Source organism: Ranitomeya imitator, chromosome 1, assembly GCF_032444005.1.
Source record: "Ranitomeya imitator isolate aRanImi1 chromosome 1, aRanImi1.pri, whole genome shotgun sequence".
NCBI lineage: Eukaryota > Metazoa > Chordata > Amphibia > Anura > Dendrobatidae > Ranitomeya > Ranitomeya imitator.
The window spans coordinates 602,355,369-602,382,829 of record NC_091282.1 but is presented as its reverse complement, the minus strand read 5'-3'; the positions used below and the strand labels follow the sequence as shown (position 1 = coordinate 602,382,829).

General features: G+C 57.3%; 1 protein-coding gene across 2 annotated transcripts; it reads right to left on the bottom strand.

Moving 5' to 3' along the window:
* Positions 1–1,901: 1,901 nt before the first annotated feature.
* Positions 1,902–26,711, bottom strand: PIP5K1A (phosphatidylinositol-4-phosphate 5-kinase type 1 alpha). Of its 2 annotated transcripts, XM_069768680.1 has the most exons (16): positions 26,309–26,711; positions 14,265–14,311; positions 14,035–14,127; positions 13,833–13,963; positions 13,624–13,741; positions 13,380–13,532; positions 13,008–13,307; positions 12,608–12,813; positions 12,451–12,534; positions 12,047–12,095; positions 11,887–11,971; positions 11,106–11,237; positions 10,913–11,039; positions 3,328–3,390; positions 2,603–2,693; positions 1,902–2,538 (listed from the first exon to the last, which is right to left on the bottom strand). In XM_069768680.1, the coding sequence occupies exons 1-16, from the start codon at positions 26,349–26,351 to the stop codon at positions 2,536–2,538; spliced, it is 1,725 nt and encodes a 574-aa protein (XP_069624781.1). In that variant the 5' UTR covers positions 26,352–26,711; the 3' UTR covers positions 1,902–2,535. The 2 variants fall into 2 exon arrangements, with proteins under 2 accessions (XP_069624781.1, XP_069624770.1); XM_069768669.1 differs by having other exon boundaries at positions 2,455–2,693; positions 26,309–26,700.
* Positions 26,712–27,461: the final 750 nt, after the last annotated feature.

The window sequence follows — 27,461 nt, the reverse complement described above, 5'->3', positions numbered from 1 at the left end:
GCGGCTGGACCAGTGTTCATTATACTGATTATTTTCTGGCCAATGTTTCTGTTATTATTGTTATGTTTTTCATAACGGAATAGCGAGTGCAGCTCTGGAGTATAATACAGAATGTAACTCAATCAGTAATGTAATGTATGTACATGGTGACTGCACCAGCAGAATAGTGAGTGCACCTCTGGGGTATAATAAAGGATGTAACTCAGGATCAGTAATGTATGTTGTACACCGTGACTGCACCAGCAGAATAGTGAATGCAGCTCTGGGGTATAATACAGGATGTAAATCAGGATCAGTAATGTAATACATGTACACATGAACTCCACCAGCAGAATAGGGAGTACAGCTCTGGGGTATAAAAAAGGATGTAACTCACGATCAGTAATGTAATACATGTACACATGAACTCCACCAGCAGAATAGGGAGTACAGCTCTGGGGTATAAAAAAGGATGTAACTCAGGATCAGTAATGTATGTACACAGTGAATCCACAGCAGAATAGTGAGCGCAGCTCCCAGCTCATGCGGTCATCTTTTTTACTGTTTTGTGCTGTACTACTGATTATGCTGGGTGACCTGAGACAATGGGATGGGGTGGATGGGTGTAGCATGTATAAACTTAGACAAAGCTCCTTCCATCCATAGGATGAGTGCAGCGTCATATGCAGCTTATACCCATGGAAACACATAGTGCTGAAGTGTGGCTGTGGACAGGTTTATAGTGTAGGATTCATACTTTATAAAAAATGAAGCAACTTTTTAGATTGTTTGTAGAAGGGGAAATACAGGAGGAGGCAGCAGAGCGTAGCGATACTTATGGTACACAAGGATCCACGGCCGCTGATCAGAACGCTCTAGTTTCTGTCTACGGGAATTATTCAAAAAGTGAATGTGCGATCTAAGCAGGTGTTACAGGCGCGGTTCCACCTGTCTTGATATCTGGGAATATGATTCTCACTGTGATTTCTACCCTCTTTTTTACATATGAAAAGTTTCCATTGTGCATTCCTGGAGCAGTGCAAGGTGAAGCGCGGGGCCCTGGAGCGGTGCGAGGAGAGGCACGGGGCCCTGGAGCGGAGTGAGCCACTGGAGCAGTGCAAGGAGAGTCACGCAGCCCCGGAGAGGTGCTTAGGGAGGCAGCCACAAGGCCCCAAAGCGGTATGAGAGGTGCGCGGGCCTGGAGTGTTGCAAGGCACCGCATCGGTAAGAGAAAAGGCGTGGGGCCCTGGAGTGGAGCATAGCCCCAAAAGTGGCAGGAGAGGAGCGGTACAGAGGCGCGCGGCCCTAAAGTGGTTCGTGGCCCTTGTGAGGTGCAAGGTGAGGCGTGCGGCCCTGAAGTTGTGCGAGGAGAGGCATTCGGCCCTGGAGTTGCGTGTGGCTCCAAAGCGGTGCAAGAAGAGGCGTGCGGCCTTGAAGTGGTGAAAGCCCCTGGAGTAGCACGCATTCCTGAAGCGGTACGAGGAGAGGCGCACAGCCCTGGAGCGGTGGAAGGAGAACCATGTGGCCATGAAGCGGTGCATGGCCCCAGAGACACGTGCGGCCTTGGAGCAGTGCGATGGTGCACGGTTAGACCAGTCTTTTATTTCCAGGCTTAGGGGGGCGCGAAAACACTTTCTGGAATAGTGAGATTTTTTTGGTTATGACGTTTACCCTATGGGTCACTTCATTTGGCTGTATCAACGTTTCGGGGTGATTATCCCCCATCGCCCGGGTGCGGTGTCATTATGTAGTAGGCACATAGTGTGAGGACCCTGCCAAACAGACAGCCATCATGGTGGGGTGACGTATCGGGCACGGATGGACAGATCTAACCCGTGTATATGTCTCATCCGCACAGCGGACCGCGTAGGACGCACACAGCAGCGCCCCCTCCTGGTACACAAGCCACACCCAGACTAATACTGGTTTCAGGTCTCAGTTTATGTGCCCAGCCCCTTAACAGTTAAATAAAAGTCTCATAAATAGTAAAAACTTCAGATGTAAGAAGAATGCCATTATATAAAAGCACAGAAGCTGCAGCAGCAGGGGGGGTCTTCTCCTAAGGGTGGATGACCAGGTGCAGGGCCTCAACAATTTTGAGAATCAGTCATAAAAAAAAAGAGAAAAATAAAACACCCCTTTAAATAGTGTGAGCAGTGAGACTTCTGCAAGGTGAAGGTTCTGACACATGGGGGCAGCACTGAGGATAAGGCAAAAATAAATACATTGTCAGCTGAGGCGGTGGGGGGTCGTCTCTCCTTTCCCCTCAGGCAGCAGTTGGCACATGACGAGGTCACGTAGGCAGCAATCGCTTTTTAGATTTGGTCCAGGTTTACTCATCGCAGAATCGAGAAGATCAGAAAAGTACTGGGGGTCCGTCTAGGCCAGAAATATCATGTGTTAAATATGGTGGAGGTCTCCTCAGCGGCAGGTAATGCAGATGAGGAGCTGACCCCGCTTGTAACATTCACCAGGGTCCTGGCACAGCTCGGCGGTCTCCAGGCCCCCACTAAGTCCAATAATATAAAGTTCCCGATGCTCAGGCAGCAGCTCCCATCACTGTAAGAGAAGAAGGAGTAAGAGCGCCCCCCGGCTGCAGCTGTCTCCATCACCAGCTACTTACAAAACAGATCTCTGTCTCTATGTGACCGACGTCCAGCACGGACTCCTCGTCCTCCTCACCGTCGGCCGGTGTGTGACAGGCTGCCGCGCTGCTGCAAGGAGGAAAGCTCATCACTACCGATCATACACAAGCCCCTCTCCCACCCCTCCAGGACTTGGTGGACACCCCACTCATTGCCATCCCTCCAGGACTCGGGGGAAACCCCACTCCTTCCCACCCCTCCAGGACTTGGGGGACACCCCACTCCTTGCCATCCCTTCAGGACTTGGGGGGACACCCCACTCCTTGTCAAGCCTCCAGGACTCAGAGGACACCCTGATTCCCCCCCCCCTTCGCCTCCAGAGCTCGGGGGGTGCCCTGTAGCTCCTTCCCTCCAAGACTAGGGGGCGCCCTGCAGCTCCTTCCCTCCAAGACTAGGGGGGCGCCCCGCAGCTCCTTCCCTCCAAGACTAGGGGGGCGCCCTGCAGCTCCTTCCCTCCAAGACTCGGGGTTGGGGGTGGGGGGGGCGGAGAGGCGGGGGAGGGGAGGGGGTGCCCTGCAGCTCCATCCATCCAAGACTCGGGGGAAGCCCTGCAGCACCTCTCCAGCACTGGGAGGGGTCACCCATCTCCCCTCCATTACTTGGAGGACGTCCCGCTCCCACCCAGGACTTGGGAGAAGCCCTGCATCTCCTTCCCCACACCTCTCCAGGACTTGAGGGCGCCCTGCTCCACCACCCACCTCACCTCTCTCTAGTGTTCGCCTCATTTTCTGTAGTCTCCGCTTTGTGAACTTCTACACCAATCGCCCTAGAAGAGAGAAATCCTGAGCACTAAATCGCTACACGAACCCTGAACCAGCTGATGAAGCATGTACCCGTGTGCCAGTGAGTGTAACCCCGCGCAGGCTGCTGAAGCACGTACCCGTATGCCAGCGAGTGTAACCCCGCGCAGGCTGAAGCACATACCCGTGTGCCAGCAAGTGTAACCCTGCGCAGGCTGCTGAAGCATGTACCTGTGTGCCAGCAAGTGTAACCCCCACGCCAGCTGCTGTAGCACCTACAGTGGGTGTGGAAAGTATTCAGACCCCTTTAAATTTTTTCACTCTGTTTTATTGCAGCCATTTGATAAGTTCAAAAAAGTTCATTTTTTTCTCTTACTGTACACTCTGCACCCAATCTTGACTGGAAAAACCAGTGTAGAAATTTTTGCAAATTTATTAAAAAAGAAAAATTTAACTATCACATGGTCATAAGTATTCAGACGCTTTGCTCGAGATGGTTCTACTCCTTCACTGATAGGACTTGATTTGTAAAAGGCACACTCTTGTCTATAAGACCTCACAGCTCACAGTGCATGTCAGACCAAATGAGAATCATGAGGTTAAAGGAACTGGCCCAGGAGCTCAGATACAGAATTATTGGCAAGGCACAGATCTGGCTAAAGGTACAACAGAATGTCTGCATTACTCAAGGTTCCTAAGAGCGCAATGGCCTCCATAATCCTTAAATGGAAGAAGTTTGGGACCACCAGAAGTCTTCCTGGACCTGGATGTGCAGCCAAACTGAGCAATCGTGGGAGAAGAGACTTGGTGAGAGAGGTAAAGAAGAACCTCAAAATCACTGCGGCTGAGCTCCTGAGATGCAGGAGGGAGATGGGATTAAGTTTTACAAGAGTCAAACCATCACTGCAGCCCTCCACCAGTTGGGCCTTTATGGCAGAGTGGCCCGACTGAAGCCTCTCCTCAGAGCAAACATTTCAAAAACCTGACCGGCATATCCAAACATAGACTCAGTGTGAACAGGTGCTGAACCTAGAGTTGCCACCTCGTATATAGTTAAGTAAATAAGGCAGCACACTGCAGCGCTAGAACATACAAACTTGAAAAACGAAATTTGAACTGCATTACTGCACTAGAAATATGAAAAATGAGAGCTTTTAGCGCATAAAAATGGCCAATTTTATGTGTACCTGGTAGCCCCCTTACGGCATCTCTCTTATACCAGGTCCTACACTTGCCTTACCTCGCTGACAATAAACGTCTCCATCTGAATGGGTACATGTGAAACCTCTTCATAGACTAAAATTCTCTCTCTCTGTGGAGGGGTATTGGACCTGCTGTAATTAAAACACCTGTGGCTAGGAGGCGGAGTGCACGATCAGAAGGCTAGAGAATACAAATTCAAATGAGCTTTATTGGCAGGACTAAGTACATGTTAGCATTGCCAAAGCATATGGTAAAAATACGGGGGTGGGGGAGGGGGGGCATATAGAGGTCCAGGGAATATCAAATTCCTTTTAGAGGATAGGGGATGTTTCCAGGGTGGGGTATAGGAGTCCATGACATATCGGGCTCTTTAGTCGGGGGATAGGGATATGTCCAGTGTTGGGGTACGGGAGTCCATGACATATCAGGCTCCTCTTAGTCTGTGGCAGGCACTGACATATTCCGCTGCTACGGCCACTGCACTTTCCTCTTCCCCCAGTATTATCAGCAGTTTCTCTTCCTCCTCCTTGGAGGTGAAATCTGGGAGGAGATCAGACAGCCTCTTGAAGTGAGTGTCCCTCACTGCGGAGTATTTGGGGCACCTCAGCAGGAAGTGGGCCTCATCCTCCACGGCCTCCTGGGGGCACTGCTGGCAGAGTCTGTTCTCTCGAGGCTTGTAGTTCTGTCGGTGCCGCCCGGATTCGATGAGTAGGTTGTGGGCGCTCAGTCTGTACCGGCTCAGGATCTGTCGATCTTTGGGGTTTTCTAGTTTCTCTAGATATGGGGCCAGTTTGTACTCCCTCTGTAGATTCCGGTATATTGTCAGTTTCTGGGATTTGTTTATGTCGTTCCTCCAGATGCTGAGATATTCCTCTTTGACTTTGTGTACCATTTTCTGGATTTCACCTTTTGTCAGGCCATGGAGGTTGATGGCTTGGTCAGACTGGCTTTGGGTACTTTTCCTTGGGAGGCTTCCTGGTGTAGGAAGGCTTTGTGATGGTAGGAGCTGGGACTGCTACTTTGTAGATGAGCCTTGAATGACAGCGCCTTCTTCTTTATTGCGATGTGTAGTGGGAATCTGCCCAGCTCTGCTCGGCAGGCGCTATTTGATGTGCTCCGATGGACTTGGAGAAGATGCTTGCAGAACTCTAGGTGGAATATTTCTGTCGGCCCAGCGTCCCACTTTGACCAGTTTGGGTATGAGACTGGGCCCCAGACCTCACTACCGTATAGAAGAATTGGGGCAATGATGGAGTCAAAAATTTTTAGCCATACGGTTACTGGTGCCTTGAGGTGGTACAGACGCCTTCTGATGGCATAGAAGGCTTTGGATGCCTTGTCTTTTAGTGACTCTATGGCTTGCTTGAAGCTCCCTGACTGGCTGAGTTCTAGGCCCAGGTAGGTGTACCTGTTGGTTTCAGTAAGTGGACGGTTGTCTATCATAAAGGTAGGATTGCCACTGGGTTTCTGCTTTCTTTTCTGGAACACCATGATATTAGTTTTTTTCTCGTTGATTGGCAGTGCCCATGTGCTGCTGAAGGTCTCTAGGATTTTCAGATGATCTTGGAGGCCTTTCTCAGTTGGTGATAACAGCACGAGGTCATCTGCATACAGCAGAAATTTCACCTGGGTGTCATGGAGGGTGAGTCCTGGTGCTGAGGAGGACTCTAGGGCCACTGCCAGCTCGTTGATGTAGATGTTAAAGAGCGTTGGACTGAGGCTGCAGCCCTGTCTCACTCCTCGACTTTGTTGGAAATAGGCTGTCCTCCTTCCGTTGACCTTCACACTGCAACTGTTCTCTGTGTAGGAGCTTCGGATGACATCATATGTTTTGCCTCCTATTCCGCTCCCCAGCAATTTTAGGAATAGTCCTGGGTGCCACACTGAGTCGAAGGCCTTCTTGAAGTCCACAAAACAAGCGTATATCTTCCCGTTCTTTGTATTGTGGACGTGGCTCTTGATGAGGCTGTGCAGAGTGTAGATGTGGTCAGTGGTGCGGTGGTTTGGCATGAACCCTGCTTGGCTCTTGCTGAGGACGTTGTGCTCGGTGAGGAACCTCTTGTTCAGGATGCAGTTGAAGAGTTTACCCAGGTTGCTGCTGACACATATCCCTCGGTAGTTTGCTGGGTCGTACTTGTCCCCATTTTTGTGTATAGGGGTTATGAGGCCTTGGTTCCAGTTTTTGGGGAAGCAGCCGGCCTGCAGTACAATATTAAATAGTTTTGTTATCGCAGCCTGGATGTCTGGAGGGCTGTATTTCAGCATTTCTGGGAGGATCCCATCTGGACCACTGGCTTTTTTACCTTTTATCTGTGTGATCCTTTCTGTTATTTCTGTCAGTGTGATTGGTGTATCCAGAGGATTTTGGAAATCTTTGAACTTTTCCTCCATATCTTTCAGTTTTTTCACAAGCTCTTTTTGTGCCAGGTTCAGGTCTTCACTTGGGATGTCATTGTAGAGGTCCTTGAAGTACTGGAGCCAGATGTTGCCGCTCTGGATGTGGAGGCTGTTGCTTTTCTGGTTGGATCCAAGGTGATTCCACAGTTCCCAAAATTTGTTGTCTTTAAGGGCATCTTGGAGTTTGGAATACATTTCAAAAACCTGACCGGCACATCCAAACATAGACTCAGTGTGAACAGGTGCTGAACCTAGAGTCGCCAACTCGTATATAGTTAAGTAAATAAGGCAGCACACTGCAGTGCTAGAACATACAAACTTGATAAACGAAATTTGAACTGCATTACTGCACTAGAAATATGAAAAATGAGAGCTTTTAGCGCATAAAAATGGCCAATTTTATGTGTACCTGGTAGCCTCTTTACGGCATCTCTCTTATACCGGATGTGCCGGTCAGGTTTTTGAAATGTATTCTCTAGCCTTCTTATCGTGCACTCCGCCTCCTAGCCACAGGTGTTTTAATTACAGCAGGTCCAATACCCCTCCACAGAGAGAGAGAATTTTAGTCTATGAAGAGGTTTCACAGGTACCCATTCAGATGGAGACGTTTATTCTCAGCGAGGTAAGGCAAGTGTAGGACCTGGTATAAGAGAGATGCCGTAAAGGGGCTACCAGGTACACATAAAATTGGCCATTTTTATGCGCTAAAAGCTCTCATTTTTCATATTTCTAGTGCAGTAATGCAGTTCAAATTTCGTTTTTCAAGTTTGTATGTTCTAGCGCTGCAGTCTCCTCAGAGCAAGACATATGAAAGCCAGCATAGAGTTTGCTAAAAAAAAAAAAAAAAACTCATGAAGGACTCACAGACTATGAGAAATAAGATTCTCTGGTCTGATGAGACGAAGCTAGACCTTTTTGGTGATAATTCTAAGCTGTATGTGTGGAGAAAATCAGGCACTGCTCATCACCTGCCCAATACAATCTCAACCAGGGACGGCGTCAGCACCTGGGCAAGTGACGGGGCCCTGGCGAGACAGGGAGGCCCATTCAGGGCCGGCGTTAGGGGCAGGAAGCTGCCAGTGCCTAGGGCCCCTGCTGCCCCAGGGGCCCCTCAGCTAGCGGCACATCACGCAGCTGCTATGGGGCCCCTGTGAGGCAGGGGGGCCCCGCCTGTTGCAAGCGCCAACTCCACCGCCGCTTTGAACTTTATCGGCGTCTGCCGGTAAAGTTCAAAGCAAATGATGGAGGAGAGAACGTCACCTGACGCTCCCTCTCCCATCATTCCCCACTCTGCCTCACACTGCCGCTGCGGGTGCACGATGATGTCATCGCGCACTCGCTGTGTCAGGCAGTGCCGCGGCAGCCGCCGAGACCGGAGCAGGGAGGGAGCAGCGCGGTGCGGGAACGTTGAGAGGTGAGGAGTGTTTTTTTTTCCTGTAACTATAAGGAGACCCCTGTGTGACGCTGCACCATAGGAGCTGGCACTCATTAGTGTATCCCCCAGCCGTGTCTGCGTCTCTGTACATGTGATCCCACTAACCAGAGATCCCCGATCATCTGTGCTTATATCTAGCATGTGTCATGTTTTATACAATCAGATTGTCCCAATATCACATGAGAGGATGGATCTGGGGACACACAAATGTGCTTACCTAACATGTGGATGTGTGGGCAGACTTCCAAGGTCACCTTTCCTGTGCTGTGTCCAGTACTACAGCCAGATGTGGAGAGGTAGTGGCCATCTCTGCTCATACACCGCAGTACTACTGGGGATCTGGACCAGTACTGGCCATACACAGCAGGACTACTGAGAGATCTGGGGTCTGGACCAGTACTGGCCATACACAGCAGGACTACTGGGGGTCTGGTGTCTGCACCAGTACTGGCCATACACAGCAGGACTAATGGGGATCTGGGGTCTGGACCACTAACAGTGAGTACTGGTCCTGGACTATGGGGCCATTCTTGTGGGAGGGGGGCTGTGCTGTATACTACATGTCTGTGCTATACACTACATGGCTGTTCTATATATTACATGGCTGTGCTATATACTACGTGGGTTATGCTATATACTACATGGCTGTTCTATAAACTACGTGGGCCGTGTTATATACTATGTGGCTGTGCTATATACTATATGGGCTGTTATGCTACGTGGGCTGTGCTATATACTACATGGCTGTGCTATATACTACGTGGGCTGTGTTATATACTACGTGGGCTGTTATATTCTACGTGGGCTGTGCTGTTTACTACATGGCTGTTCTATAAACTACGTGGGCCGTGTTATATACTATGTGGCTGTGCTATATACTATATGGGCTGTTATATGCTACGTGGGCTGTGCTATATACTACATGGCTGTGCTATATACTACGTGGGCCGTGTTATATACTACGTGGGCTGTTATATTCTACGTGGGCTGTGCTGTTTACTACATGGCTGTTCTATAAACTATGTGGGCCGTGTTATATACTATGTGGCTGTGCTATACACTATATGGGCTGTTATATGCTACATGGGCTGTGCTATATACTATGTGGGCTGTGTTATATACTACATGGCTGTGTTATATGTGATCATGAATCGTGGTATGTGTTAAAGGGGGGCCCACTGAGACTCTTTCGCCCAGGGCCCTCAAAAACCTTGAGCCGGCCCTGGCCTGCCCTGATCCCAACAGTGAAACGTGGTGGTGGCAGCATCATGCTATGGGGGTGTTTTTCAGCTGCAGGGACATGCCTACTGGTTGTCATTGAAGGAAACATGAATGCGGCCAAGTACAGGGATATCCTGGGTGAAAACCTCTTCCAGAGTGCTCTGACCTCAGACTTGGCAGAAGGTTCACCTTCCAACAACACAATGACCCGAAGAACACAGCTAAAATAACAAAGGAGTGGCTTCAGAACAACTCTGTAACTATTCTTGACTGGCCCAGCCATAGCCCTGACCTAAACCCAATTGAGCATCTCTGTAGAGACCTGAAAATTACTTTCCACCAACGTTCACCATCCAACCAGACGGAACTGGAGAGGATCTGCAAGGAAAAATGGCAGAGGATCCCCAAATCCTGGTGTGAAAAACTTGTTGCATCACTCCCAAGAAGACTCATGCTGCACTAGCTCAAAAGGTGCTTCTACTCAATACTGAGCAACAAGTCTGAATACTTATGACCATGTGATATTTCAGTTTTTCTTTTTTTATTACATTTGCAAAAATTTCTACATTTCTGTTTTTTTTTAGTCAAGATGGGGTGCCATTCAGTTTACCAAATGAATGCAAGGAAAAAGAGTGAAAAATTTAAAGGGGTCTGAATACTTTCCATACCCACTGTACCTGTGCATCAGCGAGTGTAACCCTTATAGGCTGCTGGAGCACGTAACTGTGTGCCAGCGAATGTAACCCCACGCACGCTGCTGAAGCACATACCCGTCTGCCAGTGAGCATAACTCTGCGCCGGCTGCTGGATCATGTACCTGTGTGCCAGCGAGCGTAACCCTGTGCCGGCTGCTGAAGCACTTACCTGTGTAATGTAACCTCGCACCTGTGTGCGGGCGAGTAACTCAGTGCAGGCTGAAAGAGCACGTGTACCGGCGAGTGTAACCCCACGCAGACTGCTGGAGCACGCACCTGTGTGCCGGCGAGTGTAACCCCCTACCTGTGTGCTGGCAACTGTAACCATTCGCAGCCTGCTGGATCACGCACCTGTGTGCCGGCAAGTGTAACCCTGTGCTGGCTGCTGAAGCACTTACCTGTGTGCCGGCGAATGTAACCCCACACCTGTGTGCGGACGAGTGTAACCCCGTGCAGGCTGAACGAGCACATGTACCTGTGTGCCAGCGAGTGTAACCCCACACAGGCTGATGGAGCACGCACCTGTGTGTCGGCGAGTGTAACCCTGCACCTGTGTGCCGGCGAATGTAACCAAGCGCAGCCTGCTGGAGCACCTACCTGTGTGCCGGCGAGTGTAACCCTGCGCTGCCTAGAGACGATGTGGATAGAGTGGTGGCCAGAGAGTCGCTGGCAGCTTCATCCATCACAGGAGTGCAAGGGAGCACATCCGGCCGTCCAAAGGGACCTGCCATGACGGAGACGGGTCAGACAGGAAGACGGGGATGACGCCAGCTGCACCAAGGATACTCACCCTGATCAGCCTCGGAACTCAGGTACGGCTTGTTCTCTTCTGTCAGCTGGAGCTGTGTGGGCACGAAGGGCTGGGTGGCTCTGCGGGTGATGCCCGGCATGATCCGGCTCTTCTTAGAAGGAGAGTTTTTTACTGTGAAGAGGAAATATGGTCAGGGACAGAGCTCAGGACGGCGCGGAGCGGGGGACAGAGCTCGGGACGGCGCGGAGCGGGGGACAGAGCTCGGGACGGCGCGGAGCGGGGGACAGAGCTCAGGAGGGCGCGGAGCGGGGGACAGAGCTCAGGAGGGCGCGGAGCGGGGGACAGAGCTCAGGACGGCGCGGAGCGGGGGACAGAGCTCAGGAGGGCGCGGAGCGGGGGACAGAGCTCAGGAGGGCGCGGAGCGGGGGACAGAGCTCAGGACGGCGCGGAGCGGGGGACGGACCTCAGGACGGCGCGGAGCGGGGGACGGAGCTCAGGACGGTGCGGGGGACAGAGCTCAGGACAGCGCGGAGCGGGGAACACAGGACAGGGCTGAGGTCAGCGGCGGCAGGGAGCGAGCTAAGGACTGTGTAGAGCAGGGGATAGAGATCAGGTCAGCTGGGGTAGGGATACAGCTCAGGACAGTGCACATGGAGACAAAGGTCAGGACAGTGCGGAGCAGTCACAGCTTGGCCCTGTATGGAGGGTACACAGGGGGAGAGGAGGATTCTCAGCAGTCACAGCTCAGTTCTAACTAGAGGGTACGTTGGGGGAGAGGAGGATTCTCTGCGGTCACAGCACAAAAAACGCTGTTACTTACGTGGGATTTTCTTGAACACGGTGTTACACATGAAACGCTGGAAACGTTCAGCGTAGAAGCCGGGTCTGTGAACCGAAACCGTGTCCTAAATAGAAAGTGACCATTACCCCCATAAGATCAGCGAACGGAACCGCACACCAGATGAACAAGCACTACTCACGCCATCGTGGACCAACGCCTTCCAGGAATGCTCCAGTTTCTTCATGAACCTGAAGAAGTAAAATGAAAGAGTAAGCGCGGCGCAAGCGGAGCCGGGCCAGAGTGAGGGCGGAGCCGGGCCAGAGTGAGGGCAGAGCCGGGCCAGAGTGAGGGCGGAGCCGGGCCAGAGGAAGGACAGAACGAGGGCGGAGCCGGGGGGAGGAAGGACAGAACGAGGGCGGAGCAGGGAGGCAGGACAGAATGAGTGCAGAGCAGGGGGGAGGCATGACAGAATGAGCACGGAGCGAGGGGGGGAGGGGGGGGTAGAGACAGAACAGAATGAGTAAAGAGCAGGGGGGCGGGGGAGTACAGAATGAGTGCAGAGCAGGGAGGCCAGCTGGGGCAGGGCAGAGAAGACTGACTGACCTGTAGGCCTGCAGGATGTCGATGATCCCGATGTACAGCAGCAGACGCTCTCCTCTGGTATTACGAGAAGGAATACCGCCCATCCTGCAGGCACAGACATTAATGAGGGCAGGCCCTCCTCCACTGGGGAGACAGTGAGGCACAGGGTAATACATACTGATCATCTGTCTCTATGGGACCCCCTCGCCGGGCCTCCCCTTGGATGGACTCCATTGCGGTGGAATAAAGCGCCTTCTGTGTGGCCGGCTTGCGGGTATCGGCCTGCTGGTGCCCGTCTAAAACAGTGTTCTCCTTCTGGGCATGGTCCATGTTGTGGACACCCACGAGTAAACTGTAATCCATGATCTTAAAGCTCTGAAGAACCTGGAGTGGAAACACAAGAATGCCTGGAAATAAGACCACAGCACGCCCACGTCACCCCTCCACCAGGGGGCTAAGCAGCAAGCCCACTGCCACAACATACAATACTGGAGATGTATACAGTCTGACCTGACACACTCAATGACCCCTCAGTGCATCCACAAACAAGCAGAACTCTAGCCCTGGCAGCCCCTCACCAGACAGTCCCTCTGGATGGTCTTGCACAGGGCGCTGTACATGTCAGGGTCCAGGAAAAGTCCGTCTGGCACGTCCTGCATGAAGTCCAGGTCCTTGTAGGTGGGGAAGCTCTTGTCCCGTTCTTTTGGGGACGCGCGCCTCTTGTACGTGGACCCTTTCAGGTCGTACTTCAGGTGCATCTTCACAGAGCGCGGGAGCAGATTGTTCATCACCACGATGCGGATGTTCTTCCCGCCGGCCTGGACGCAGTACAGTCCGTAGAACTTGGGCAGCAGTGTGCGGGGGTTCTGGTTCAGGTTCTGGAGAAATCGGAGAAGAGAATCAGCAGTGATGGCGGGGGAACGCGTCCCCCCAGCCCACCCTCTCCTTACCATGTAATACCCGGGCAGCAGCTTCTGCAGGAACTCTGCCTCCTTGTGTTGGACGGTCTTGATGATGAACTCATCGTCTCCAGACACATAGAAGATGGACCCGCTGGCCCCAGAGTTGCTCAGCTCAATGAGGGGCTCGTTACAGAGCGAATACTGTGGAAAGAGACGTCCTGCTAAGTATGGAGGCTCACATCATTCAGGACCCCCAGGGTCCACACTGATCACCGACAGGACCGCTACTCACCAGATAATCATCCGGCCGAATGCCGAAAAGTTCCCGAAAGTAACGGAAAGCCACCGGTGCGTAAGTCTTAAAGCGGAAGTCATTGTAGTGATGAGCAGGCGTCAGGTTACTGCCCTCGCTGTAAGAGAAGGGTGGGTGAGCGCAGGGGAGATAATGTGACCACATCCCACCCTAATACCATCACAACTGGGATGACTGCAGGAGCTTACCCTGGGAAGAAGATGCTCTCCACCACATAGAAGTCCTGCATCAGGACATCTCTCTCAGGCTTGGTACTCAGGCTGCCCACAGTGTGGGTGATGCCCAGCTGTATGGCACCTTTCAGAGCAGAAGATGTGGTCTGTGGAAAGGAGAAGGTTCAGATAACTCCTCCGCTCGGAGAAAGGGGTCTTCGTGATCCTCACCACCCACCTTCTTATAAGTCGTCTCCCCTGTGGAGTCCACTCCTCTGTGACCGATCTTCTTCATGGTGGGCACGCCAGCTTGAGCAGAGGGGCCGGGTAACTTGGAAAGAAACACACAGATCAGAGCGATTATTAAGGTCAGTGTGATGACCAGTCACCCAACGGCACCAACTGCAGCTGAAGAAATGCTCCAGAGCTGCGCTCACTACTCTGCTATCTACAGTGGCCATCACTCACCCCCACACTGCCCTCGGAATGCGTGCTCCTCTTCATGGTGGGCGCTCCTGGAAAAAGAACTGCAATTACAATTTGCCTATTAATCATATAAACACAATTCGCGTTCGTGTTTCAGCTGAAAATTATGATAATAAATCACAACAAAAGTCGGGTGACAAGCAATCACGGGGTTACCCCTCATTTCTAGGACACAAAAGGTTAATACATAGAAGGCAGTGATCTTTTGTCCGGCACCTGGTCTACCTGCTTCCGGGTCTCAGGGCTGCCCCCGGGTCTCAGGGCTGCCCCCACCTCCGGTCTCTAACTCCAGCAACCGGAGGCAGTGATCTCCCACTATCAATGGATTGTGTATAAAGGGGTCTACAAAGCACAGCAGCAGGACAACCCCCATGATTCTCTTGCTCTGCATATCTTACACACTCAAGGCTAACTGACAGGACAGATCAGCATCAGTCAGACATGTAAGGGGTCCAGCCAGGATCTCTAGATGTTAGATGGGTGAGAAAAGGCAGCGGCACTCCGGTTGTGTGAATATTCCCCACGCTGTCCTCTAGTAGGGCACAGGACAAGACGCATGCAGCACTCAGCATGCACCTGGTACCTCTGCCGGGGAGAAGAGCGCCCAGGCCGCAGCACAGACTGCACCAAACTGGTGGAAAGAAGGAGGACAACCATCAGCAGAGCCCCGGTGTCGGCACTTACTACTCTCCCCATTTGTCATCTTACCTGCTCATCATACAGGAACTCAGCCCACGGGAGACCTCTACATAGCGGTACCCCAGAATATTGGTGGAAGGGACGTATACAAAGTTTCCCCAAAACATAAGGTGTGAGGCAGGGTTGTCTCTGAGGCTCCACACACGAGGCGTGGGGCGCAGGGCTCCGGCAGGACCTGATCTACAGGCACAGGTGATGCGTCGCTCACATTCCACACAAGTGACGCGGGAGTTGGTGATGTCACCGCTGTCACAGGGAACACGAGCCTCCAGCAGACAGAGCAGTGCTGCCAGACAAGGCAGGAATGTGGAGCATGCGGCAGCAGGGCGACTGACAGCCAGTGTGTACAGCATTAACCAGGGCATCAGGAGCCTGTAGCAGCAGAGCCATGTGGGCCACCAGAGCACCCGCCCCCAGATGGTGGCCCCCAGGGATCCTCGGCCCCAGATGGTGGCCCCCAGGCCCAAGATGTTGGCCCCCCCACCCCAGATAGTGGCCCCTGCTAGCGCACCTTGGCCCCCCGTGTCAGGGATCCATAGAACGTCCACATGACAGTCCCCGACCACTGCTGTACATAGAAGGTGGCCATTCTGTGTCTGCCCAGTGCAGGATCAGCTGCTGGTGCCCGATAGGTGGATGGCAGCACATGATGTACCTGATGGGTCCCAAAGTCAGTGATTGGGCTAGTTTCCTCTAAGGTCCTGCTGGGAACTGTAGTTATCCTGAGATGACAAATTTGGGCGGCTCTCTGACTGTCAAGTACTGAACCAGTCCAGCTAAGGATGAGTTGGGAAATTCCAGGTGATGAGGCAGAGATAATTACACAAGGGAGCAAAACAAGCTGAGAAATGCTGCGATGGTCGCCATGTACCACGCCCCCCCCCCCCCCCCACACACACCCAGGGCTACGCCGTCATACCGCCATGTATCCTCCCCGGGGCTGCGCCGTCATACCGCCATGTATCCTCCCCGGGGCAGTGCCGTCATACCTCCATGTATCCTCCTCGGGGCTGCGCCGTCATACCGCCATGTATCCTCCCCGGGGCTGCGCCGTCATACCGCCATGTATCCTCCCCGGGGCTGCGCCGTCATACCGCCATGTATCCTCCCCGGGGCTGCGCCGTCATACCGCCATGTATCCTCCCCAGGGCTGCGCCGTCATACCGCCATGTATCCTCCCCAGGGCTGCGCCGTCATACCGCCATGTATCCTCCCCAGGGCTGCGCCGTCATACCGCCATGTATCCTCCCCAGGGCTGCGCCGTCATACCGCCATGTATCCTCCCCAGGGCTGCGCCGTCATACCGCCATGTATCCTCCCCAGGGCTGCGCCGTCATACCGCCATGTATCCTCCCCAGGGCTGCGCCATCATACCGCCATGTATCCTCCCCAGGGCTGCGCCGTCATACCGCCATGTATCCTCCCCAGGGCTGCGCCGTCATACCGCCATGTATCTTCCCCAGGGCTGCGCCGTCATACCGCCATGTATCCTCCCCAGGGCTGCGCCGTCATACCGCCATGTATCCTCCCCAGGGCTGCGCCGTCATACCGCCATGTATCCTCCCCCAGGGGCTGCGCCGTCATACCGCCATGTATCCTCCCCCAGGGGCTGCGCCGTCATACCGCCATGTATCCTCCCCCAGGGCTGCACCGTCATACCGCCATGTATCCTCCCCAGGGCTGCGCCATCATACCGACATATATCCTCCCAAGGGCTGCGCCGTCAAAACGCCATGTATCCTCCCCCAGGGGCTGCGCCGTCATACCGCCATGTATCCTCCCCAGGGCTGCGCTGTCATACCGCCATGTATCCTCCCCAGAGCTGTGGAGGCCATATCGCCATGTATCCCTCCCGGAAGGTTGCACTGTCCATAACACAATGTACCGCCCCTCCCCACCAAGGGTTGAACCGTCCATAGCGTCAAATACCCCTCCTGACAACTGCGCCGTCCATGTCGCCATGTACCGCCCCCACCGAGAGATGAGCAGTCCATACCGCTATGTACCCTGCCCCATCCCTCCATCCAGGCCATATACCCTGGCACCCATCCCACAACACCCCAAAAGCAGCAACCTTCCAGCCCATGTAACCCCCCAACTGTCGCACCATCCCTTCCATGTACCACCGCCCCCCCAACGGCCGCGTCGTCCATGCCATGTACCATCACCACCCCCAATGACCGCACCGCCCACGTATATACCACCGCCCCAACGACTGCGCCATGCACGAGTTGTACAACTGCCACTCCCAAAGGCCGCATCATCCACGCCATGTACCACCATCCCAACAGCCGCTCCGTCCACGCCATGCATCACCGCCAACGGCCGCACCATCCACGCCATGCATCACCGCCAATGGCCGTGCAGTCCACACCATGCATCACCGCCAACGGTCGCGCCGTCCACGTCACGTACCACTGCCCTTGGTGGCTGCACTGTCCACGCCATTTACCACCGCCCCCCTGATGGCCACACCGTCCACACCATGCACCACCACCCCCAACGGCCACACTGTCCAAGCCATGTACCACTGCCACCCCCAACGGCCGTGCCATCCACGCCATGTACCACCACCCAGCCAACTGCCGCGCCAACCACACCATGTACCACTAGGCCCCAACGGCAGCGTCGTCCACACCATGTACCACCCCCGCCAACAGCCGCGTCGTCGACGCCAGGTACCTCCGACCTACCCAAGGGCCACGTCGCCCACGCCATGCACTCCCGCCAGACCACGTCATCTACCCTGCCCCCAAACACCACGTACCCCCGCCCCCTCAGACCACACAGCGTCCACACCATGTACCCCCGCCCCCTCAGACCACACAGCGTCCACACCATGTACCCCCGCCCCCTCAGACCACACACCGTGCACACCATGTACCCCCGCCCCCTCAGACCACACACCGTCCACACCATGTACCCCCGCCCCCTCAGACCACACACCGTCCACACCATGTACCCCCGCCCCCTCAGACCACACATCGTCCACACCATGTACCCCCACCCCCTCAGACCACACACCTTCCACACCATGTACCCCCGCCCCTTCAAACCACACAACGTCCACACCATGTACCCCCGCCCCCCCAGACCACACACCGTCCACACCATGTACCCCGCCCCCCAGACCAAACACCGTCCACACCATGTACCCCCGCCCCCAGAACACGCAGTCCACGCCATGTACCTGTGGCCTACCACAGGGTCGCGCCGTCCACACCATGTACCTCCAACCTACCCAAGGGCTGCGCAGTCCACGCCATGTACCCCCAGCCCCACAAGGGCCGTGCCGTCCATGCCATGTACCCCAGCCCTTCAAGAGCCACACCATGTACTCCGGCCACCGCCAACGGCCATGCCATCCACACCATGTACCACTAGACCCCCCCTGACGGCCGCGCCAACCGCCCCATGTACTACTGCCCCCCAACGGCTTCACCATCCACGCCATGTAGCCCCGACCCCAAGGGCCACACCGTCGATGTCATGTACCCCCAGCCCCCCAAGACCACGCCATGTACCCCGGCAACCTCCAAGGATCACGTTGTCCATGCCTTGTACACCAGCCACCCCCAAAGGCCACACCGTCTTCGGCATATACCCCCAGCCACCCTCCCTCCAATGGCCACGCCATGTACCCCCAGCACCCCCAAGGGCCGCATCATCCACACTATGTACCCCAACGGCTGCCTGCGCCATCCACACCAAATACCTCTGACCAACCCAAAGGCTATGCCGTCCATGCCATGTACCCCTGACACCCCCTCAAAAGCCACAACATATAACCCCAGCCACCCCAAATGCCGCACTGTCCACGCCATGTACCATCGCCACCCCCAACGGCCACGTTGTCCATGCCATGTACCACCGCCACGCTGTCCACGCCATGTACCACCGCCCCCCCCCCAACGGCTGCGCCGTCCACGCCATATACTCCCACCCCCCAGACCACGTCATGTACACCTGCCCCCAGACCCCACACACACCGTCCACACAATGGACCCCTGCCCCCAGACCCCCCACACACACACACACCGTCCACACAATGGACCCCTGCCCCCAGACCCCCCCCACACACGCACCGTCCACACAATGGACCCCTGCCCCCAGACCCCCCACACACACGCACCGTCCACACAATGGACCCCTGCCCCCAGACCTCCCCACACACGCACCGTCCACACAATGGACCCCTGCCCCCAGACCACACGCACCGTCCACACAATGGACCCCTGCCCCCAGACCACACGCACCGTCCACACAATGGACCCCTGCCCCCCACACACACACGCACCGTCCACACAATGGACCCCTGCCCCCAGACCACACGCACCGACCACAAAATGGACCGCTGCCCCCCCCACACACACGCACCGTCCACACAATGGACCCCTGCCCCCCCCCCACACGCACCGACCACAAAATGGACCGCTGCCCCCCCCACACACGCACCGTCCACACAATGGACCCCTGCCCCCCACCACACACACGCACCGTCCATAAATGGACCCCTGCCCCCAGACCACACGCACCGTCCACACAATGGACCCCTGCCCCCAGACCACACGCACCGTCCACACAATGGACCCCTGCCCCCAGACCACACAATGGACCCCTGCCCCCAGACCACACGCACCGTCCACACAATGGACCCCTGCCCCCAGACCACACGCACCGTCCACACAATGGACCCCTGCCCCCAGACCACATGCACCGTCCACACAATGGACCCCTGCCCCCAGACCACACGCACCGTCCACACAATGGACCCCTGCCCCCAGACCACACGCACCGTCCACACAATGGACCCCTGCCCCCAGACCACACGCACCGTCCACAAAATGGACCGCTGCCCCCCCCCACACACACGCACCGTCCACACAATGGACCCCTGCCCCCCCCCACACGCACCGACCACAAAATGGACCGCTGCCCCCCCCCACACACGCACCGTCCACACAATGGACCCCTGCCCCCCACCACACGCACCGTCCATAAATGGACCCCTGCCCCCAGACCACACGCACCGTCCACACAATGGACCCCTGCCCCCAGACCACACGCACCGTCCACACAATGGACCCCTGCCCCCAGACCACACGCACCGTCCACACAATGGACCCCTGCCCCCAGACCACACGCACCGTCCACACAATGGACCCCTGCCCCCAGACCACACGCACCGTCCACACAATGGACCCCTGCCCCCAGACCACACGCACCGTCCACACAATGGACCCCTGCCCCCAGACCACACGCACCGTCCACACAATGGACCCCTGCCCCCAGACCACACGCACCGTCCACACAATGGACCCCTGCCCCCAGACCACACGCACCGTCCACACAATGGACCCCTGCCCCCAGACCACACGCACCGTCCACACAATGGACCCCTGCCCCCAGACCACACGCACCGTCCACACAATGGACCCCTGCCCCCAGACCACACGCACCGTCCACACAATGGACCCCTGCCCCCAGACCACACGCACCGTCCACACAATGGACCCCTGCCCCCAGACCACACGCACCGTCCACACAATGGACCCCTGCCCCCAGACCACACGCACCGTCCACACAATGGACCCCTGCCCCCAGACCACACGCACCGTCCACACAATGGACCCCTGCCCCCAGACCACACGCACCGTCCACACAATGGACCCCTGCCCCCAGACCACACGCACCGTCCACACAATGGACCCCTGCCCCCAGACCACACGCACCGTCCACACAATGGACCCCTGCCCCCAGACCACACGCACCGTCCACACAATGGACCCCTGCCCCCAGACCACACGCACGGTCCACACAATGGACCCCTGCCCCCAGACCACACGCACCGTCCACACAATGGACCCCTGCCCCCAGACCACACGCACCGTCCACACAATGGACCCCTGCCCCCAGACCACAGGCACCGTCCACACAATGGACCCCTGCCCCCAGACCCCCCACACACACGCACCGTCCACACAATGGACCCCTGCCCCCAGACCTCCCCACACACGCACCGTCCACACAATGGACCCCTGCCCCCCCCACACACACGCACTGTCCACACAATGGACCCCTGCCCCCAGACCACACGCACCGTCCACACAATGGACCCCTGCCCCCCCCACACACACGCACCGTCCACACAATGGACCCCTGCCCCCAGACCACACGCACCGACCACAAAATGGAACGCTGCCCCCCCCACACACGCACCGTCCACACAATGGACCCCTGCCCCCCCCCACACGCACCGACCACAAAATGGACCGCTGCCCCCCCCACACACGCACCGTCCACACAATGGACCCCTGCCCCCCACCACACACACGCACCGTCCATAAATGGACCCCTGCCCCCAGACCACACGCACCGTCCACACAATGGACCCCTGCCCCCAGACCACACGCACCGTCCACACAATGGACCCCTGCCCCCAGACCACACGCACCGTCCACACAATGGACCCCTGCCCCCAGACCACACGCACCGTCCACACAATGGACCCCTGCCCCCAGACCACACGCACCGTCCACACAATGAACCCCTGCCCCCAGACCACACGCACCGTCCACACAATGGACCCCTGCCCCCAGACCACACGCACCGTCCACACAATGGACCCCTGCCCCCAGACCACACGCACCGTCCACACAATGGACCCCTGCCCCCAGACCACACGCACCGTCCACACAATGGACCCCTGCCCCCAGACCACACGCACCGTCCACACAATGGACCCCTGCCCCCAGACCACACGCACCGTCCACACAATGGACCCCTGCCCCCAGACCACACGCACCGTCCACACAATGGACCCCTGCCCCCAGACCACACGCACCGTCCACACAATGGACCCCTGCCCCCAGACCACACGCACCGTCCACACAATGGACCCCTGCCCCCAGACCACACGCACCGTCCACACAATGGACCCCTGCCCCCAGACCACACGCACCGTCCACACAATGGACCCCTGCCCCCAGACCACACGCACCGTCCACACAATGGACCCCTGCCCCCAGACCACACGCACCGTCCACACAATGGACCCCTGCCCCCAGACCACACGCACCGTCCACACAATGGACCCCTGCCCCCAGACCACACGCACCGTCCACACAATGGACCCCTGCCCCCAGACCACAGGCACCGTCCACACAATGGACCCCTGCCCCCAGACCACAGGCACCGTCCACACAATGGACCGCTGCCCCCAGACCACAGGCACCGTCCACACAATGGACCCCTGCCCCCAGACCACACGCACCGTCCACACAATGGACCCCTGCCCCCAGACCACACGCACCGTCCACACAATGGACCCCTGCCCCCAGACCACACGCACCGTCCACACAATGAAACCCTGCCCCCAGACCACACGCACCGTCCACACACTGGACCCCTGCCCCCAGACCACACGCACCGTCCACACACTGGACCCGTCCCCAGACCACACGCACCGTCCACACAATGGACCCCTGCCCCCAGACCACACGCACCGTCCACACAATGGACCCCTGCCCCCAGACCACACGCACCGTCCACACAATGGACCCCTGCCCCCAGACCACACGCACCGTCCACACAATGGACCCCTGCCCCCAGACCACACGCACCGTCCACACAATGGACCCCTGCCCCCAGACCACACGCACCGTCCACACAATGGACCCCTGCCCCCAGACCACACGCACCGTCCACACAATGGACCCCTGCCCCCAGACCACACGCACCGTCCACACAATGGACCCCTGCCCCCCCCCACACGCACCGACCACAAAATGGACCGCTGCCCCCCCCCACACACGCACCGTCCACACAATGGACCCCTGCCCCCCCCCACACGCACCGACCACAAAATGGACCGCTGCCCCCCCCCCCACACACGCACCGTCCACACAATGGACCCCTGCCCCCCCCACACGCACCGACCACAAAATGGACCGCTGCCCCCCCCCACACGCATCGTCCACACAATGGACCCCTGCCCCCCACCACACACACGCACCGTCCATAAATGGACCCCTGCCCCCAGACCACACGCACCGTCCACACAATGGACCCCTGCCCCCAGACCACACGCACCGTCCACACAATGGACCCCTGCCCCCAGACCACACAATGGACCCCTGCCCCCAGACCACACGCACCGTCCACACAATGGACCCCTGCCCCCAGACCACACGCACCGTCCACACAATGGACCCCTGCCCCCAGACCACACGCACCGTCCACACAATGGACCCCTGCCCCCAGACCACACGCACCGTCCACACAATGGACCCCTGCCCCCAGACCACACGCACCGTCCACACAATGGACCCCTGCCCCCAGACCACACGCACCGTCCACAAAATGGACCGCTGCCCCCCCCCCACACACGCACCGTCCACACAATGGACCCCTGCCCCCCCCCCACACGCACCGACCACAAAATGGACCGCTGCCCCCCCCACACACGCACCGTCCACACAATGGACCCCTGCCCCCCACCACACGCACCGTCCATAAATGGACCCCTGCCCCCAGACCACACGCACCGTCCACACAATGGACCCCTGCCCCCAGACCACACAATGGACCCCTGCCCCCAGACCACACGCACCGTCCACACAATGGACCCCTGCCCCCAGACCACACGCACCGTCCACACAATGGACCCCTGCCCCCAGACCACACGCACCGTCCACACAATGGACCCCTGCCCCCAGACCACACGCACCGTCCACACAATGGACCCCTGCCCCCAGACCACACGCACCGTCCACACAATGGACCCCTGCCCCCAGACCACACGCACCGTCCACACAATGGACCCCTGCCCCCAGACCACACGCACCGTCCACACAATGGACCCCTGCCCCCAGACCACACGCACCGTCCACACAATGGACCCCTGCCCCCAGACCACACGCACCGTCCACACAATGGACCCCTGCCCCCAGACCACACGCACCGTCCACACAATGGACCCCTGCCCCCAGACCACACGCACCGTCCACACAATGGACCCCTGCCCCCAGACCACACGCACCGTCCACACAATGGACCCCTGCCCCCAGACCACACGCACCGTCCACACAATGGACCCCTGCCCCCAGACCACACGCACCGTCCACACAATGGACCCCTGCCCCCAGACCACACGCACCGTCCACACAATGGACCCCTGCCCCCAGACCACACGCACCGTCCACACAATGGACCCCTGCCCCCAGACCACACGCACCGTCCACACAATGGACCCCTGCCCCCAGACCACACGCACCGTCCACACAATGGACCCCTGCCCCCAGACCACACGCACCGTCCACACAATGGACCCCTGCCCCCAGACCACACGCACCGTCCACACAATGGACCCCTGCCCCCAGACCACACGCACCGTCCACACGCACCGTCCACACAATGGACCCCTGCCCCCAGACCACACGCACCGTCCACACAATGGACCCCTGCCCCCAGACCACACGCACCGTCCACACAATGGACCCCTGCCCCCAGACCACACGCACCGTCCACACAATGGACCCCTGCCCCCAGACCACACGCACCGTCCACACAATGGACCCCTGCCCCCAGACCACACGCACCGTCCACACAATGGACCCCTGCCCCCAGACCACAGGCACCGTCCACACAATGGACCCCTGCCCCCAGACCACAGGCACCGTCCACACAATGGACCCCTGCCCCCAGACCACAGGCACCGTCCACACAATGGACCCCTGCCCCCAGACCACAGGCACCGTCCACACAATGGACCCCTGCCCCCAGACCACAGGCACCGTCCACACAATGGACCCCTGCCCCCAGACCACAGGCACCGTCCACACAATGGACCCCTGCCCCCAGACCACACGCACCGTCCACACAATGGACCCCTGCCCCCAGACCACACGCACCGTCCACACAATGAAACCCTGCCCCCAGACCACACGCACCGTCCACACACTGGACCCCTGCCCCCAGACCACACGCACCGTCCACACACTGGACCCCTGTCCCCAGACCACACGCACCGTCCACACAATGGACCCCTGCCCCCAGACCACACGCACCGTCCACACAATGGACCCCTGCCCCCAGACCACACGCACCGTCCACACAATGGACCCCTGCCCCCAGACCACATGCACCGTCCACACAATGGACCCCTGCCCCCAGACCACACGCACCGTCCCACCTACCCACGGACCACGCCGTCAACGCCATGTACTACCGCCACTCAAACGGCTGTGCTGTCCACACCATGTACCACCGCCACTTCAAACGGCTGTGCTGTCCACGCCATGTACCGCCGCCACCCCCAATGGTCGCACTGTCCACGCCATGTACCACTGCCACCCCCAACAGCCGCACTGTCGACGCCATGTACCAACCCCTACTCCCCAATGACCGGCCATCCACGCCATATACCAACCCCCACTCCCCAATGACCGTCCGTCCACGCCATATATTACCACCCCCCCAACTGCCGAGCCAGTCACGCCATGTAACACTATACCCCCCGACGGCCGTGCCAACCACACCTTGTACCACCGCCCCCCCCAACAGCTGTGCCGTTCACGCCATGTACCTCTGACTTACCCAAAAGCTACACCGTCCAGGGCATGTAGCCCCCCCGACAGCCACGCCATGTACCATCGGGGCCCTATGGCTACGCGGACCATGCCATGTACCCTGCCCTCCAGACCACATCGTCCACACAATGTACCCCTGCCCCCGACCACACACACCATGTACCTCCATCCCCCAGAACATGCAGTCCATGCCATGTACCTCCGGCCTACCCAAGGGCCGCGCCGTCCACACTATGTACCTCCGACACCCCTTAAGGGCCACGCCATGTAACCCCAACCCCCCCAAGGGCCACAACATCCACGTCATGTACCCCCAACCACGCCATGTAACCCGGCCACCCCCAAGGGCCACGTCATCCACAGCATGTACCCCCAGCCACCGTCCCTCCAAGGGCCACGCCATGTAAACCCTGTACCCCCATGGGCCACATCACCCACACCATGTAAAAACTCATGGGGTGGGCCATCCACCTCATCTCCTTGTACCCCTGGTCGCCCCCTCCCCAAAATGACACTGTCCACATCATGTACCCCTGACACACCCTCAAGAGCCACAACATGTAGCCCGAGCCCCCCAAAGGCCACACCGTCCACGCCATGTACCCCCGGCCCCTCAAGACTACTCTGTATACGCCACATACCCCGGACAACTGCAAGGGCCACGCCATCCACCACCACGAGGGCTGATCCATCCAGGCCGACGCATACCCCGCCCCTCGTCCACAGATTGGCCCTTACCTGGGCTTGGGCCCCCGAGGGGCTCAGCAGCGGCGGCGGCCATGTCAGCGGTGCAGCTTCGCACTCAGGGGCCCATACACTGAACGATCTCCGGGTCGGGGCCCTTGGGTCCCCTCCAATGTCCTCAGTACACGCTCTCAGCACACACCTCAGGGGCCACAGCTGGGCCCCGTCCACCTAAGAGGGACCCCAGTTGGAGAGAAGCCTCCGGATGGGATCCAGGCCTGGGATACAGGACGAATTCCTGGGCCCTGTATAACGGCGCCCTGCTCACGGCAGCTCAAACGGAGACGTCCGGGGACGCAGAACGAGCATCCAGGTATATTAAACGAACAATTCGCTCGATCGCGGACTCCCGGGACTACACATGCGCAGAGCGCATTCACAGAGTCGGAGTCAGGGTGACGAACGCGGTGACGTGGCCACGCCTCCCGTGACGTAATGATTACACAAGTTATCCGGAAACGTGGCCACACTCTCACTAAAAGTAAACCCGTTACCCCACAACTCTATGACAGCCGTGAGAGAGGGCGCTGTCTGCAAGTGTCCCCCACTAATAGTGTCCGTATACTGCCCTCCACTAATAATATTGGCTTTAAACCGCCCCCACTAAAAGTGTCCGTATACCGCCCCCCACTAATAATATTGGCTTTAAACCGCCCCCACTAAAATTGTCCGTATACCGCCCCCCACTAATAGTGTCCATATACTGCCCCCCACTAATAGTGTTCGTATACCTCCCCCCACAAATTGTGTCCATATAGCACCCACCACTAATAGTGTCCATATACCGCCCCCACTAATGGTGTCCTTATACCGCCCCCTTATAGTGTCCATATACCACCCACCACTAATTGTGTCCGTATACCGACCCCCCCACTAATAATACTGTCTTTAAACTGCCCCCCACTAATTGTGCCCGTATACCGCCCCACATTAATTGTGTCCATATACCGCCCCCCCACTAATAGTGTCCCTAAACCGCCCCCACTAAAAGTGTCCGTATACCGCCCCCAACTAATAGCGTCCATATACCGCTTCCCACTAATAATACTGTCTGTATACCACTCCCCCACTAATAGTGTCGGTATACTGCCCCCACTACTAGTGTCCATATACCTCTCACCCACTAAGTGTCCATATACCGCCCCCA